Source organism: Camponotus vicinus, unplaced genomic scaffold, assembly GCF_025532165.1.
Source record: "Camponotus vicinus isolate PSW18456_S1 unplaced genomic scaffold, iyCamVici1.0 SCAF_5, whole genome shotgun sequence".
Classification (NCBI taxonomy): domain Eukaryota; kingdom Metazoa; phylum Arthropoda; class Insecta; order Hymenoptera; family Formicidae; genus Camponotus; species Camponotus vicinus.
The window spans coordinates 11,244,616-11,258,452 of record NW_028141977.1 but is presented as its reverse complement, the minus strand read 5'-3'; the positions used below and the strand labels follow the sequence as shown (position 1 = coordinate 11,258,452).

General features: G+C 36.1%; 1 protein-coding gene and 1 pseudogene across 12 annotated transcripts in view; both read left to right on the top strand.

Moving 5' to 3' along the window:
- Rhogef3 (Rho guanine nucleotide exchange factor 3) overlaps positions 1-13,837 on the top strand; it is a 143,941-nt gene that overhangs the window by 66,919 nt on the left and 63,185 nt on the right. For 10 of the 12 annotated variants that reach the window (XR_014439118.1, XM_083100742.1, XM_083100741.1 and 7 more), the window contains 8 exons: positions 3,313-3,478; positions 3,955-4,219; positions 5,570-5,862; positions 8,709-8,961; positions 10,344-11,275; positions 11,582-11,719; positions 12,013-12,398; positions 12,946-13,665. Coding sequence is in view for 11 of the 12 variants with exons in the window: in XM_083100742.1 (XP_082956868.1) it covers positions 3,313-3,478; positions 3,955-4,219; positions 5,570-5,862; positions 8,709-8,961; positions 10,344-11,275; positions 11,582-11,719; positions 12,013-12,398; positions 12,946-13,665 (3,153 nt within the window). In the remaining variant the exon portion in view is untranslated. Of the gene's footprint in view, positions 1-3,312; positions 3,479-3,954; positions 4,220-5,569; positions 5,863-6,589; positions 6,816-8,708; positions 8,962-10,343; positions 11,276-11,581; positions 11,720-12,012; positions 12,399-12,945; positions 13,666-13,837 lie in introns of those variants that run through there. The other 2 variants (XM_083100751.1, XM_083100752.1) reach the window with 2 other exon arrangements.
- Positions 9,415-10,051, top strand: LOC145971803 (cytochrome c oxidase subunit 1 pseudogene; annotated as a pseudogene).

The following is a 13,837-nucleotide window of genomic DNA, read 5'->3' as shown; positions in this document are numbered from 1 at the left end:
ATTGATATCGATGATAGAGCACGCGCAACATTCATGTGATAAATCGCTCATAAATTTTTTTCCTTCCTTTCTTTTACTATAATTTTTTTGTCAGCGATTCACGTTATTCGCACAAGTTGGCAGTGATCCTGGAACATATGTCCGGCAAATCTAGACTCATGTTATCGAAGTACGTGATTCAATGTTGGGATAGAACTCTAGACGATAAAATTCAAGTTACAAAATGCCGTCTGTATTAAATCAAGAACTTTCCTTTTCCAAACCTCATCACGTATTAATCTTCCCTTCTGTGTGTTGCACAAATTGTTTCTGTCTTTTCATTGCTAGTCTTGCACGGATAGGAATATTCAAAGGAATTCCTATCGTTTTATTTCATTTCAACTTGGGTGAAGTTCCGCGCAATTGTTGAATTGCAAATAATCGACTTACAGATATAGATGGATTCGCAAATTCAGAATTTCGTTAAAGTTCCATCAAAATAAAATCTGTTTGTGATTAATACAAAGGACAAGAATATTTCATTATCTATATTATCAGAAATTAATTCGTAAAAATCCATATCCTTGACAGTTTTTAATTACGAACTAATATTTATAAAAAATATATTAATAATATATTAATAATTAGTTTTAAGAATCTGGCATATGTATTATATATATAATATCAATATAAGACAATTTATTTGACAAATCATATATATAAAATATAAAAATAAAAAATATAAAAATATAAAATATAAAAATATATATAAAATATTAATATAAAAGAAATGAAAAGTATCGAAAACATTTATGTTGTTTCAAAACACAAATTTACAATAGAATCCCCTTCTGTTAGTGAGATTCATTCCCTCATTTTTCCTATTTTCTTTCGCGAGGTACCCAGCCATAAATTTCGATTGGAGAACTCACGGTGCACTTCGTGGTTCTCGTATTAAAGAGGACCGCAACGTGCGCGCGTGCTTGCACCCTCCACTCGTAAATCCCAATCAGAACTCGCAATTTATGGAGTGGGTTACCATCGCACGTCTCGCAATTCGTTGTCCAAATGCACGCAAATCCGATCATCCCCCGGCGACGAGCAACCGTACGCGATTTGCTCTTTGATTTGACCGCTTCCGCGTTTTCTGCGTCTTTTTTCCTAGCTGCCGCCGGCGACGATAACTCTAAACGAACGATACTTTTATAGGCAACAAATTACATTTTGAATCACCGCAATTCCTCGAACGGAATCTAACGGAACAAAATTAACGACGCACCAACGTGATCTCCGATTCTCGAAAATTACGTTTTCTCTCCCTCGTGGCTTATGTTGACTTTCAAATAAAATTATAAAGAAAAATATCTCGTTTAATACGTCCTCAAAATACATCATGCGAAAAGAAATAATTTTTTTCTAGATTAATTTTCCAAAATGTTTAATCGATTATTTTTCCAAAACGTTTAGCCGACTTAAAAGATAACGTTACATATACCGAATTTTTTTTTTGCATAATGCCCGATCGGCTTTTAAAACCTTCGATTTCAGTCCTAGCGTTTGCAACGGAGCTCGGACAGGAAAAATCGTTGTTAAATTTCAATAAATGGAGTTGTCGCCGATGGGCTCACGAAAGAGGTTCCTGTCTGAAGAGGCGGGAAACGAGGTTTTCATTGAGCCCGATTGAACTGAAATACAGATTACGTGTCAACGTATTCAGGAGCTGCAAAAGAGAGCGGTGACTCTTAATGGAATCGGAAAACGATTTGTAATGGGAAGTAAAATCGTCGCTTAAGGCGCGTCAGCATCGAGTTGGCGAGCTCGATTCGGTGAAAAAATTGTCGGCTGTAGATATGTTCACCCGAGTAAACTGCGACAATGATCGATGAATTTCAAGATGCAACTCAAGATGCAATCTTATCTTACTTGCCTTAAAGTATCTTTGATTGAAAGAACATCCTGTATGTTCATCACAATTTCATTTTTAGAATTTTGATAGTTTTTTCACGTATTGAAGACATCGAATGATGGACTGGGAATTTAAATATTTAACAAATGTTCAGAATATTTGTATAAAATATTCTTATTAGCTAATTTCATAATTTTTGGCACATGTTACATTTTCCAACACATTGCTTCTATAATTAACTATTCGCGATAATATTTAAATTTTTCTCCTTGATATTCTCAGCGATAATTAATGTCACTTAAGCGCGATGTTATAGAGAAAATATATCATTGCCGATTGTCATGCGAGCAGAGTAGACTATTCACCAGTTTCATCATTTTCGACGATGAGGATCTGCCAGATAATTGGCGGACTACCATTTATCATAATAAAGCTGCTATGAAAATTACATCAAATAAAATAATTGCGTATAATCAAGTATGTGCAATCTTTTCACAAAAAATTTTGAAGATTACAAATAAATTAAATTCAAAATGTGAAATACAAAATGTGTTAAGCAAAAAACACGTGATTTTAATGATACTTTAGAAATAACGCTTTTTTCTCTACATCTTCCGTTCTTCAATTAAAAGATTTTTTTATGGAATGTCGAGCAAAGGTACAAGTTCTAATCATGTTATTTACACAATAGAATAGAAGTTGATACAAGAGGAAACTATCTATTTTTTCAAAAAAAATATAAAATTTTATATATACGCGGTAAGGGATTACCTCATTCGGGAAGCAAGAGGAAAATATTTTTAAAGACAACCAGGCGAGCTGAAACAATATCTAGCAGGCTGGTATTTTTGCGCTAGAAAAGGACATCATTTTTCTCATGCTTTTCATATATCTACTATCTCTCTACCTTTTTCGCATCAAAGCGAGATAAAAGAGAAAACGAGTGTGAAAAGCGGCGCAAATAATGTGTCCGTAGCATAAATTTTTTCTCTGATCTCAAATAATTCTCGCGGAAAAAATTAAAAGTGCTATTTTACATTCTTATGAATTTTATAATAGATTGTAAACAAGACATATATTTTACTAAATTATTTGTTGTTGTAAACGTTGTTATAAATATTTGAATTAATTTATTCTTTTGCATGTGTTACGCTTCTTGTATTCGCGCCGATAAAAATTTCACAAACAAACAATAATTCTACTTAAATCTTTTTACTATTTTTTACTTTTTTTATTATAATATTTTTTTCTATTATTATACTTTGAGAGAATATTTTACTTTATTCTGGGAAGTATTCAAAATAACAGTGTAAAAATATCATTCGTGTGGAAATTATATTTGCGTCGCATAAAAGTATCAAAGAGCAAGCACAAATATAATCTTCTAATGAGAATTAATTTTTTCCCTTTTTGGAATATGATTCCAGAATGCAGGATTCCAGGTGCACAGGATAGAATGAATCGCCGGGAAGACCCGCTGTTACGGCAGCATCGTAATCGTTTGCTGCAATTGGCCGAAGCGACGAATATCAAGCCTGGTCGTGGCAGCGGGAAAAGACGTGGACAAAGACAGTCACATGGATTCGGACCCAGGTCAGTTCATAATTTGCAAATTTGTCAAGAATTTGTTGTAATCAATAATTGAAAAAATAATTTAGATATCTTTTTCGCATAAATAAGTAGTAGTAAGTATTAAAGTAGTAAGTATTAAAGTAGTAGTAATAGCATTAATAAAATAAATTTTTGTAAAAAAAGATTTATCTTCAAGTAAGAAATTATCTTCAAAAGATTTATCTTTCAAGTAAGAAATTGACGGCTATATTTAAAATACTACGCGACAAAGCAATTTTATGAAGGAAAATAATATATCATTTAATGGTTAAAATTTTGTCGGATATCGAGCAGAATAATTTGTTGAAATTAATTAATTAATAAAAAAATATTGTTTGAAAATCGAATCTTCTATAAATGGGCATTTAATTCCAAGTAATTCAAGTAGTAATTGTACATCGCCATTAACAACCATTGATCAATTGACGAAATTTGGCACTATGTGTAATTTATTGCAGTAATGGCGGACCCAGCCGCGTGACGCTCCAAGATATCGTCAGGAGCGATCCTGGATACACGCCGAACATCGAGCACTTAGTGTTTCCGGAGCGTAAGAGCAGCAATCCGAATTTAGCAGGCGCCACCGATGGCTCGCCGCCAAATAAATCGAAGTCTAATGCGACAAGCTCGGGAAGATCCAGGCTTGCCGAGGTCTTTGCTCGGCATTACGCAAGAGGATCTTCGCAGGACTCGTCCGTTACGTCCAGAAAGAATCATGTTAATGTATGTATTCGAAATTTAAAATTGTATAAAATTGTATAATTTTTAATTAATTTATATTATTGATCGACATTGCTACTTATCGTTATTTTATTATGATGAGAATCATCGAAGTGATATTTTCTTTTGATTTATTAGGAGCAAAATATGGATAAAAGCAATAAATTAGATATTTCTAAAGATAGATTTAACCTAGATCTTTTATGAATTAAAACTTCATTACCATATATGCTTGTTGATTGACAATAAATGACACGTCTCCAGATAGGATGTACGCCTTTCGTAGCTTCCCAATGCGCGATATTTTTTCTGTAACACGACTTTAACACTTGTAATATTAATGATGTTAATTTTAGTGTGCATCGCGATAATATTCATTTCAGTTTGATATCAACCTTGAAAGAAAGAGGATATTTTACATATTGCTTAAAATCACGATCTGCTGATTAAACATTCAGTTACAAAAAAACATTGGCGCGATTGATTCCTCATCATTTCATAATATTTTATTAACATTTTATAATAATATTTTCACTTTACTTTATATTAGCGCAGTTATAAGAAACGATTGAAATTACCGGTTTTTTAAAAAAAAGTTATATATTTTTTTAAAGCTAATTTTTTATTATCTGAAGCGTGTTCGATCGATTGTGACATTGTAAATAAGTTGACAGACAGCTGTTCTAAAATCGAACAGCGCATCAATGGGATGTTGGCTCACGCGGAGTAATAAAAGTCAATAAAATGACACGCACGTTTGACGGGACTTGCGACTCATCGACAGATCAACCGACGAACGAGTTCTCTTCTTGGTCACAGGACGAGGATAAAAATACTTTCATCGACACACGGCGGAGTTGCGCCAGCCTGCCAGTCGCTCGAACGTGCTTCGACCGTATTTGGAAGTAGAAACAGTCGCGCAGCATTTATACGGCCACACGAGTTTAATCTGTGATCCGATGTAACGATAATGGTACCCTAACGCGGGCCCCCTTTAGCGATTGACACAATTTCATAACGATCACGGCTGGTGATAATGGCAGCCGCTAACGAGTCGCGATTAATAAAGGAATCCAAAAGCGGGTGGGAAAAAAAAAGAAACTTTAGTGCTAACGTAACGTGATACGATTACATTTCGATTTCCGTTTCAATAGCTTTTTTTATAAATAATTGAAATCGAAACATTATCGAGATAAAATCGCGGAAATTAAAATTATTTATTTCAGTAAATTTTGTATACAGAAAATATAATACATCTCAGTCTCTTATCTGAATAATTTGTTAGCAAGTTACGTCCCACAGATTTTCTCTCGCGTGCCCACGAAGAATGGCCTTGGATTTTTTCGGTTACAGAGTACGTCGCTGGACAGTGGAAACGTGGTAGGTCATCAGCCCGGGCCTGGCGGACCCACGGTAGTGACGCGAAGCACCGGACGCCGTTGGCTGTCGCAGAACTCGCAGTCCTCGAGGCAACATTCGGCCGAGGATGGGATACGTGGGGGTAACGTGGGCGTTGGAGGGCCTGTTTCGACCTCGTCCTCGAGTCAGACCCCCGGTCAAACTGTGCCTCCCGCTCTGCCACCGCGAAGAGTCAATCCGGCTACAGATACAAGCGAGATCGCCAATCCTATCTCGCGTATCGACAGGTAATGTTGCGTGTTTAATTCGCTTTTCGTTCAGCCTTGCTGCGACCGAAGTGGTCTCATTATGTTCTGTGAGTCTCCTACAAATTTTGCGATTACTGGCCATCGCGTAGTGCTTTTGGCAATTGCTTTCGGAGTATCTCGAAGTGCAAGATCAGAAAACTTATAGAAAAATCGAATGTGTGCGTTTATGTGGATTTGGGAAAATTTCGTTGAATGGTTATTGTCGTCCAGTAAAATCGTGTGACTATATAATTATAGTGTAATGTCTCCTTGTGTTGCTGAAAAAGACATTCAGGATAAAATCTGATCTCGCGGGATAAGAGTCTGTGTCGTGTTAGAAACGGAGCGAATATTTTCGCTTCATCATCATTCTGTGTGTTTGAATTTCCCTTTTAGAGTCTGTCTAGATGCTAGCAGTGTTTACATATAATGTAAATTTCATGAGGCCCAACGGACTACCGCGAAGACCATTCTCTTCTCGCGCTTTGTACACTTCGCGGATACTCTTCGCCGAACGTAATCTGTTTACAGGAAGGAATTTAAAATTCATTGGGCAAATGCCAAATCCAGTAGATTCTCAAGGCCGATTGTTTGTCCATTAATCTGCGAAAATAATTAGAGATCCTTAAAAATGTTTTACATAATAAAGAAATTTAAAAAATTCACAACAAAAAAAGCTCATTTCATCCAAAAAATATTTGTCGATGTTTACTCATACATAAAATTAACGAATTTGCAATCGCATGCAAATGAGTTTTAATGAACGCAAAATATATACCAGATAGATATAACACAAGTGAGAGAGAGAAATATAAATCTGCAGCCTGTGGATTGACAGTGACCATCCCATCCCCTGTTTGGACTGACAGAATGTTCTATTTAAAGAACGATTCTATTTAAAACACCATGAGTAAAGAAGCAAGCGACTATCTACGTATCATGTCGATTAAGAGGTAAATATGATTAATCGAGGACAGATATTTTCGTTCCATCCGTGGTAGCGACTGCCCGATTTATTTCGTCAGCCATATGTGGAACGATATCGACTAAAGGTTATTCGCAGCGAATAATATGCCCGAAATATGCTTTGTCACCTAGTTTCACCATATGGACATTTAGCCCAAATTAATTAACGGTTCCATAAATTATGCCGAGCTTTGCACTCTTCACATAAATTCAATAAAGACGTCTGCATTTTTCATTAATAATTCTTTTCAGCACATCCGTTAAATTAAGTTGAAACTCTCATAAAATCGTCTTCTTCAATGATTTTGTCGACTAAAAGCTCTTAAAGTCCTTTCGAGCAGCTAATTTCAAATTTATCCGACAGATCAAAATAGCATCTAATATGGCAGCATCAGCGCGACTTTGAGAGGCGACTCGAATTCTCCTCCGAAGAATTTCAATTTCGCGAGCATTTTTCTCATCTCCTGTGAGATTTCTTTGATCGTGCGCAAATGACGGTGAATCTTTCGGACGACGAACTTTATTCAGGCCGTGTGGCGAAAAGATCAATCATATTTAGTCTACCAATTATGCCCCGAGCTCGTTTTATAGAGAAATTTATAGGCGAGCTTTACACTCGCAAATTGTCTTTCTTGTTAATCTTAATATTCTTGTGAAAAAAAATTTCATCTCCTCGTATAGCGTGAAATGTAATATTTTCACGATGGTTTATGACAGAACTTTTTTATGACAGGCTTTTTCTATACAATGAGAAGCGTACGAGGGAAGAGAGTGACAGAAACAAAAAAGAAGGAAAGATATACGCGGAGATATATTTTGTTTGTGAAAAGATCTTATCCGAGGAAAACTGTCCGGATATCTGATGTTCGCTGTGGGTTTTTAGCTGATGCATAGATGTACGCAATGCAATCTGAATGCAGCTTTGCTTTCTCTCTCTCTCTCTCTCTCTCTCTCTCTCTCTCTCTCTCTCTCTTTCTTGTATACTTCTTAATGTACAATTTCGTTTTATAAATATTCATCGTCTAACCGTCAAGTATGATACAGATATCGTTGAATGGGGGAGAGAGAAGCGAATGAAAATACCGCAAAGAAGAAGTGAGGAGGCGTATATATAAGCAAAAACGGGCGCATCTATCTTACTTCAAGACGTCGGCGGAAGCGAGAGGCTTCCTGTGCTAAGTGTCGCATAAAATCCCCAGAGATACTAAAAGTGCATCGCAAGTCGATTTTCTTTTGCAACGAAGTAAAACGAAATTTTAGATTTGATGATAGCAAATCAAAGAAGTACGAAAACAGGATACGAATTCACGCAGCCGCGCGAAAGAACTCTCGTATAATTGCAACTCCATTAATCTCAATAATGAAACGTAAATTACATGAAGACTAAGAATTATAAAATTTTATAAAGATTTATTAAATTAAGAGAGATTTAATATATATGTTACATTTTAAATTAAAATTGAAATTAAATAAATTATCCTGCACACAAATTCCAATAATTGCAATGACATATCATGGAGGATATGGGAGAAAAAAACATGTACTCAAAAAACGATAGTAAAATAAGACACATCTATTATGCTATACTACGAAAAAAATGTCATATTCGTTCTAAATTCTCCGAATATATGTTTATATGTTTACTTATTATATTTTATTATTAAACAGGTAGAATAAAATTTAAATTTATATTCAACGAATTTCGTCCCATCGTCACCATATAAATGCTAATCAGCTGTGCGAAACTTTATTTCAAGGATAAGCGTTGTTATATATATATGTGTCTGTAGAAAAAATGATTATATTATGATTGTATTATATTCTTGGAATATTTTGTGCGTGGAAAGCCGAACTCGAAGGGAGGAAAATTTTGATTGCAGGGGCCCGAACGTGTCGATCCTCCATCTTCGCAACGCGTCGGCGGACCCATGGGAAGTCGGCTCTCAAGGCTCCTCGTACAGCGTCGGCAGCAACAAGAGTCAGACAGCAGGTAGCAGAGGCAAATCCGGCGGGAACACACGAGGATCTTACAGCCGCGGTAGCTCGATACCATCCTTAAAACGTCACGATACATCCACGTCGACCACGTCGACGTCAAGCCTTAAGCAGCATCGTCAAGACAGTCATGGTCAGGTAAGCAGAATCCTATATTAGACATAAATTGGCGTCTCCGTCAGTCTATTTGCGAAATCTGAAATACAGGTTGAGCTCTTGTACAGGAGTTTTAGGAGAATAATAACAAAATAGTTTGTCTCGGTGTTAATATTAACTAAAGTTGCCATGCATGATTAGTATTAAAAGTTTAGGTGATTCTTTTTATCTTCATCCTGTACCGCTCGAAAAAAAGAGATAATAAATCGTTTAAATTACGATTAGTGATAATTAATATTTACGAAAATGATTTTATATGATTTATTTCATAATTATCTTTGTATTCTAATGATTACGAAAAGGATAATGGGAAATAATAGTGTCGTACATTTTCTCTCTTTTTCTCCCTTTAATCTTTTTAACATAAATTAAGATATTACTTTTTCAGATTTTAATTAACTTTACTATGATTGTTACCTTTATCATGTAAATAATATAAGATTCTGATTATTACCCCCTTCAATTTCTCTTTTAGTTCTAAGAAATTTTATTAATGAAGGATCTGGAACAGGCTGAACTATTTACCTCCCTTTAGCATGTAATATTTTTCATAGGGATCCTTCAGTAGATTTAACTATTTTTCCCTTCATATTGCTGGTATATCTTCAATTAATTTTATTTTAACAATTTTAAATATACATAAATATTAATATTTCTCTTAATAAAATCTTCCTCCTAGTTTGATCTATTCTTATTACTGCAATTCTTCTTCTTTCTTTTCCTGTCCTGCAATTACAATAATATTAACTGATTGTAATCTTAATACTTCTTTTTTTGATCCATCTGGTGGAGGAGATCCAATTTTATATCAACATTTATTTTGATTTTTTGCCATCCTGAAGTTTATATTTTAATTCTTGCTGGATTTTGTTTAATTTCTTATATTATTGTAAATGAAAGAGGAAAAAAAGAAACCTTTGGAGCTCTAGGAATAATTTATGTAATTATAACTCTTGGATTAGGTTTTGTTTGAGCTCATCATATATTTACTATTGGATTAGATATTGATACACGAGCTTATTTTACTTTTGCAACTATAATCATTGCTATTCCTACAGGTATTAAAAAGTAAAAATTCACGTTACTTAAATTTAAATACTTAATATAAATTATAATAGCATAATAAAGAACTATTAATTGTTGAAAAATATATATAAGAAAAATAATGAGAGAAATTATATTATTTTTCCAAATCAATTTTCTAATATCAATTAGAGCGCTATTACTTTATTAGATTCAAACTTTGTTATTGCATTATTCAAACATTAACGTGATTAAATAAATAAATAAATATGACGTAACAGAATGAAAATTAAAATAATGTTTAGAAAATCCATTAGCGACGAGAATGCTTGTCCATATAGGTACCCTCCAGTTCTCGTCGACGTGAGGCTACGAATTCTTTCCTCTCGGGTAATAGTGGCACTTCCGGGGAGCTGTTCATCAGCGGCGACTGCAGCCGCGAGCTATCACCCGTGCGATGGTGCGATCGCGAGGTCGATGGCGTTTATCTCGGCCGTTCTGGCTGGGTGCAGGTGCAACAACGGTCTCTCGACGAGAATCGTCGTGCGAACTACGAGAGCAACCTGGTAACCGCTACTACTGGCACTCTACCGTTGTCACGACGCGCGGCCGTCAAGCTAGCGGATTATCACTGCAACAGTGAGCCGGGCAAGTGCCCGCAGGATTTTGCCAGAGGATTAGATTCGCAAAGGCCAGACTTCCTCGCACTGCATAGCCAGGATTTCGATTCCATCACGACCAGCGCCTGCACGTCGCCGCACAGCATCCCAGAATCGTTCTCGCCGCCATCGATCACACCGATTATATCGCCACCGCCGGCTTTCCAAGATGCCGTCACCGGCAGAAAATCGTCCTCCTCCAGGCACTCTTCCGGCGGGCGTAATAATTACGGCAGTAAGGCGCCCTTTTTGCCGCGATCGAACGCCATCGTCGATAGCGACATCATCAGTCCGCCTCCGACCCCGCCGCCTCATCAAGTGAACTGGAGTTCCCTACCGTCCGGATCTAGGAAAAATCTCGGTTCGGCAGCTTCCAGATCGAAGAGACAGAATTCCAGCCAGCAACAACAGCAGCAGCAGCAACAACAGTATCGTATGGCGCAGGCCAAATCTTTGGAGGATCAATCATCCTCCAGAAGGTCGCAGTTTGTGCAAAGATATCTCGAGTCATCCAGTTCATCGTCGTCGTCGATGGGATTCAGGAGTCTCGACAGCTGCGTCACCAAGTCCATTATGCCCAGCTTAGCAGAGAATACAGATTCTTCAGTTGAAGGGTACGTGAAAAAAATCTAATTGCGATTAATGACTTTGTCGGCCTATTTAATATTAAAAATTAATGATTAAAAATGATTGAAAATGATCGCGTTTTATCTGGGTTAAAAATATTTGATAGATTAGGAGTAATCTCGCAGAATTAAAACCGCACCGCAAATATATACACACATTTATTTTTATTAACCAATAAAATATATATGTGTGAATATATACCTGTGAATTGACGTATGTAAAAGTTAGCAAATTTTTAGTAAAATTGAAATCTAAAAATGTCCATCGAAAATATATTGATTTTTCAATATTAGATACGAGGATGGTGACGAAGACGAAAACCCCAGTTCATCCTTAAATCTCAGTTTGGTGTCGTCATCAGCTCTTGCATTGAATTCATCCACAGAGTCAATTCGTGCCAACGGCGAACGAATTTCGCCCAACAGACAAGGGTAGGCATATGAAACCTAATGAAATTCAGAAGTAAAATTTTAATAAAAAAAATAATAAACATTGTAAAAATCTTATTTAAAGGATTTTTTCTCTACATAATTTTTTTGTTTACACAACAAAAATAATTATTTTAATATCTTTTAATTTTAATTATTTTTTTAATTATTAGTAATTATTATTGTATATGTTATAAAAGAATAAATGTTATAGAAGAAAAATATAAATTTAATATTACACAGCGCAAATCTTTCGCGATATTTTATTCGAAAATAAAACGCAGTGTTATATTCAGGAGAATCCATAGAAGTCAACAGGGACTGAGAAGATCGCCAGGATCCTCCGAGTCAGGGAAACAGATGTTCAGTTCATCCTCGTCATCATCTTCCTCCTCATCCACCAGTGAGGAACGACAAGGACGATCACCTACACCTAATCCTTTCAGACGTAGTAATGTTTCACGACAGCATCAGAGCGCCAGGACCAATCAGATGTCACCCGATTCTCATCAATCTCGGGTCAGAAGATCCAGAAGTCTCCAATTGCCCGAGAAAAGGTCGCCGGGAACAACTGGACCGCAGAGGGATCACTCTCGAGAATCAAACGAGGCTCACAGAGTTGTCGTGAAGATCGTGAATGATCGAGGAAACGAGAGGCCCAAACGCCACGTTCTTCAGAATAGTGAGTACTACCTCTCAAATATTCTATATATCAATTTTCGATGCTGCACATGTGTATTGAATATTTTATGATACTGGGGGCATAGATAGAAATGTTCGTAAGCATATTTTACAAAGCTGCTTTCATGAAAGAATAATGATCGTGTTCAAAAAATATCAATGATGAATTATTCCCTGTCTTTTGTAATATCAATTTTATATGTGTATTTTTATCATCTATGTACGAGTATTTTATATTTCAAACAAGATTTTGTATATAAAATACAAAGCTTTATAAAAAATTTAAAAAATATAATAAATATAGAAAAAGTTTTGTAAAATATAAAGGGAATCACATATTCTCTTTTTAAAACACTCAATATAAAAACTAACATAATGTTAAAGTAGAACATATTAAATATTTGTTATATAAAATTTAATATAAATAAAAGAATTTAACAAGAGGAAAAGTGTTTTCGTGAAGAACGCGGTATCAAATCTCAATAATCAAAATGGATTAAATCCATCAATTTCAATTTTGTATTCGATCATCTTTTCCAAATCTCTAGGAAAGGCTCAGTCTACCGATGACACCATAAACGAAAACCTTCTTCGCGAAACGGAAGTAGTAACTGAATATTTGTATGGCACGAGAAGTCGAGTCGTGCCAAGAAGCAGTTTGTCAAGTCGTTACGAACGTCGCGACGAAAATCAAGAGCAAAGGCGAGGCACTCCCAATACCTACGACGTCTACATCATATCTTCCAAGCAGCAGCAACAACAACATCAATCGTCGAAAGTGTTCAACTCTTCGCAGCCGCAGCAGCAGTCACAGCAGTCGCAACAGCAGCAACAACAATCTCGGCGACCGCGAACGCTACAGAGAGGCGCCACGACGCCAAATACGAGCGCACCGTCTGTCAATCAAGACTTCTGCATCAGTCCTGACACAAAGCTACGTTGCAACAGCAGCACGTGTGACTTCTGGCCTCACTGCTCCCAAAGAGAAACTCTGTATTCGCCTAATCAGGCACCACCGCCGGTCTTCATGAAGCTATCGCAGAGCTATCCGGCGCATCAAAGACTTTCCACCGACACCGGCAGCCACCGAGGTAGCGCTAGCTCGTCACCGGCTTCCCTGGAACGGATGGATGATCGAGAGCTGCGCGAAAGAGATAATTTAAGAAAAAGGAACAATCAGCAAGGTAATTCCAAGTATCAAGAGAGATCCAAGGGCGTGCTCAAGCAGACTAACAGATGGTCACCGCTGGAGGGAATTAATGGCAATGGTTTGTAACAAATATGTTAAATTATTAAAAATTAGAAAAAAAGAAATGGCGCTGCATTAAATAATTTCTGCGAAAGTATAAAAACTAATTTTTCTGAAATCAATAAATATTTTATTCTTTATTCAATAAAATAGTGATTATTTTTGTTTTAATATTTAATAAACAAAAAACA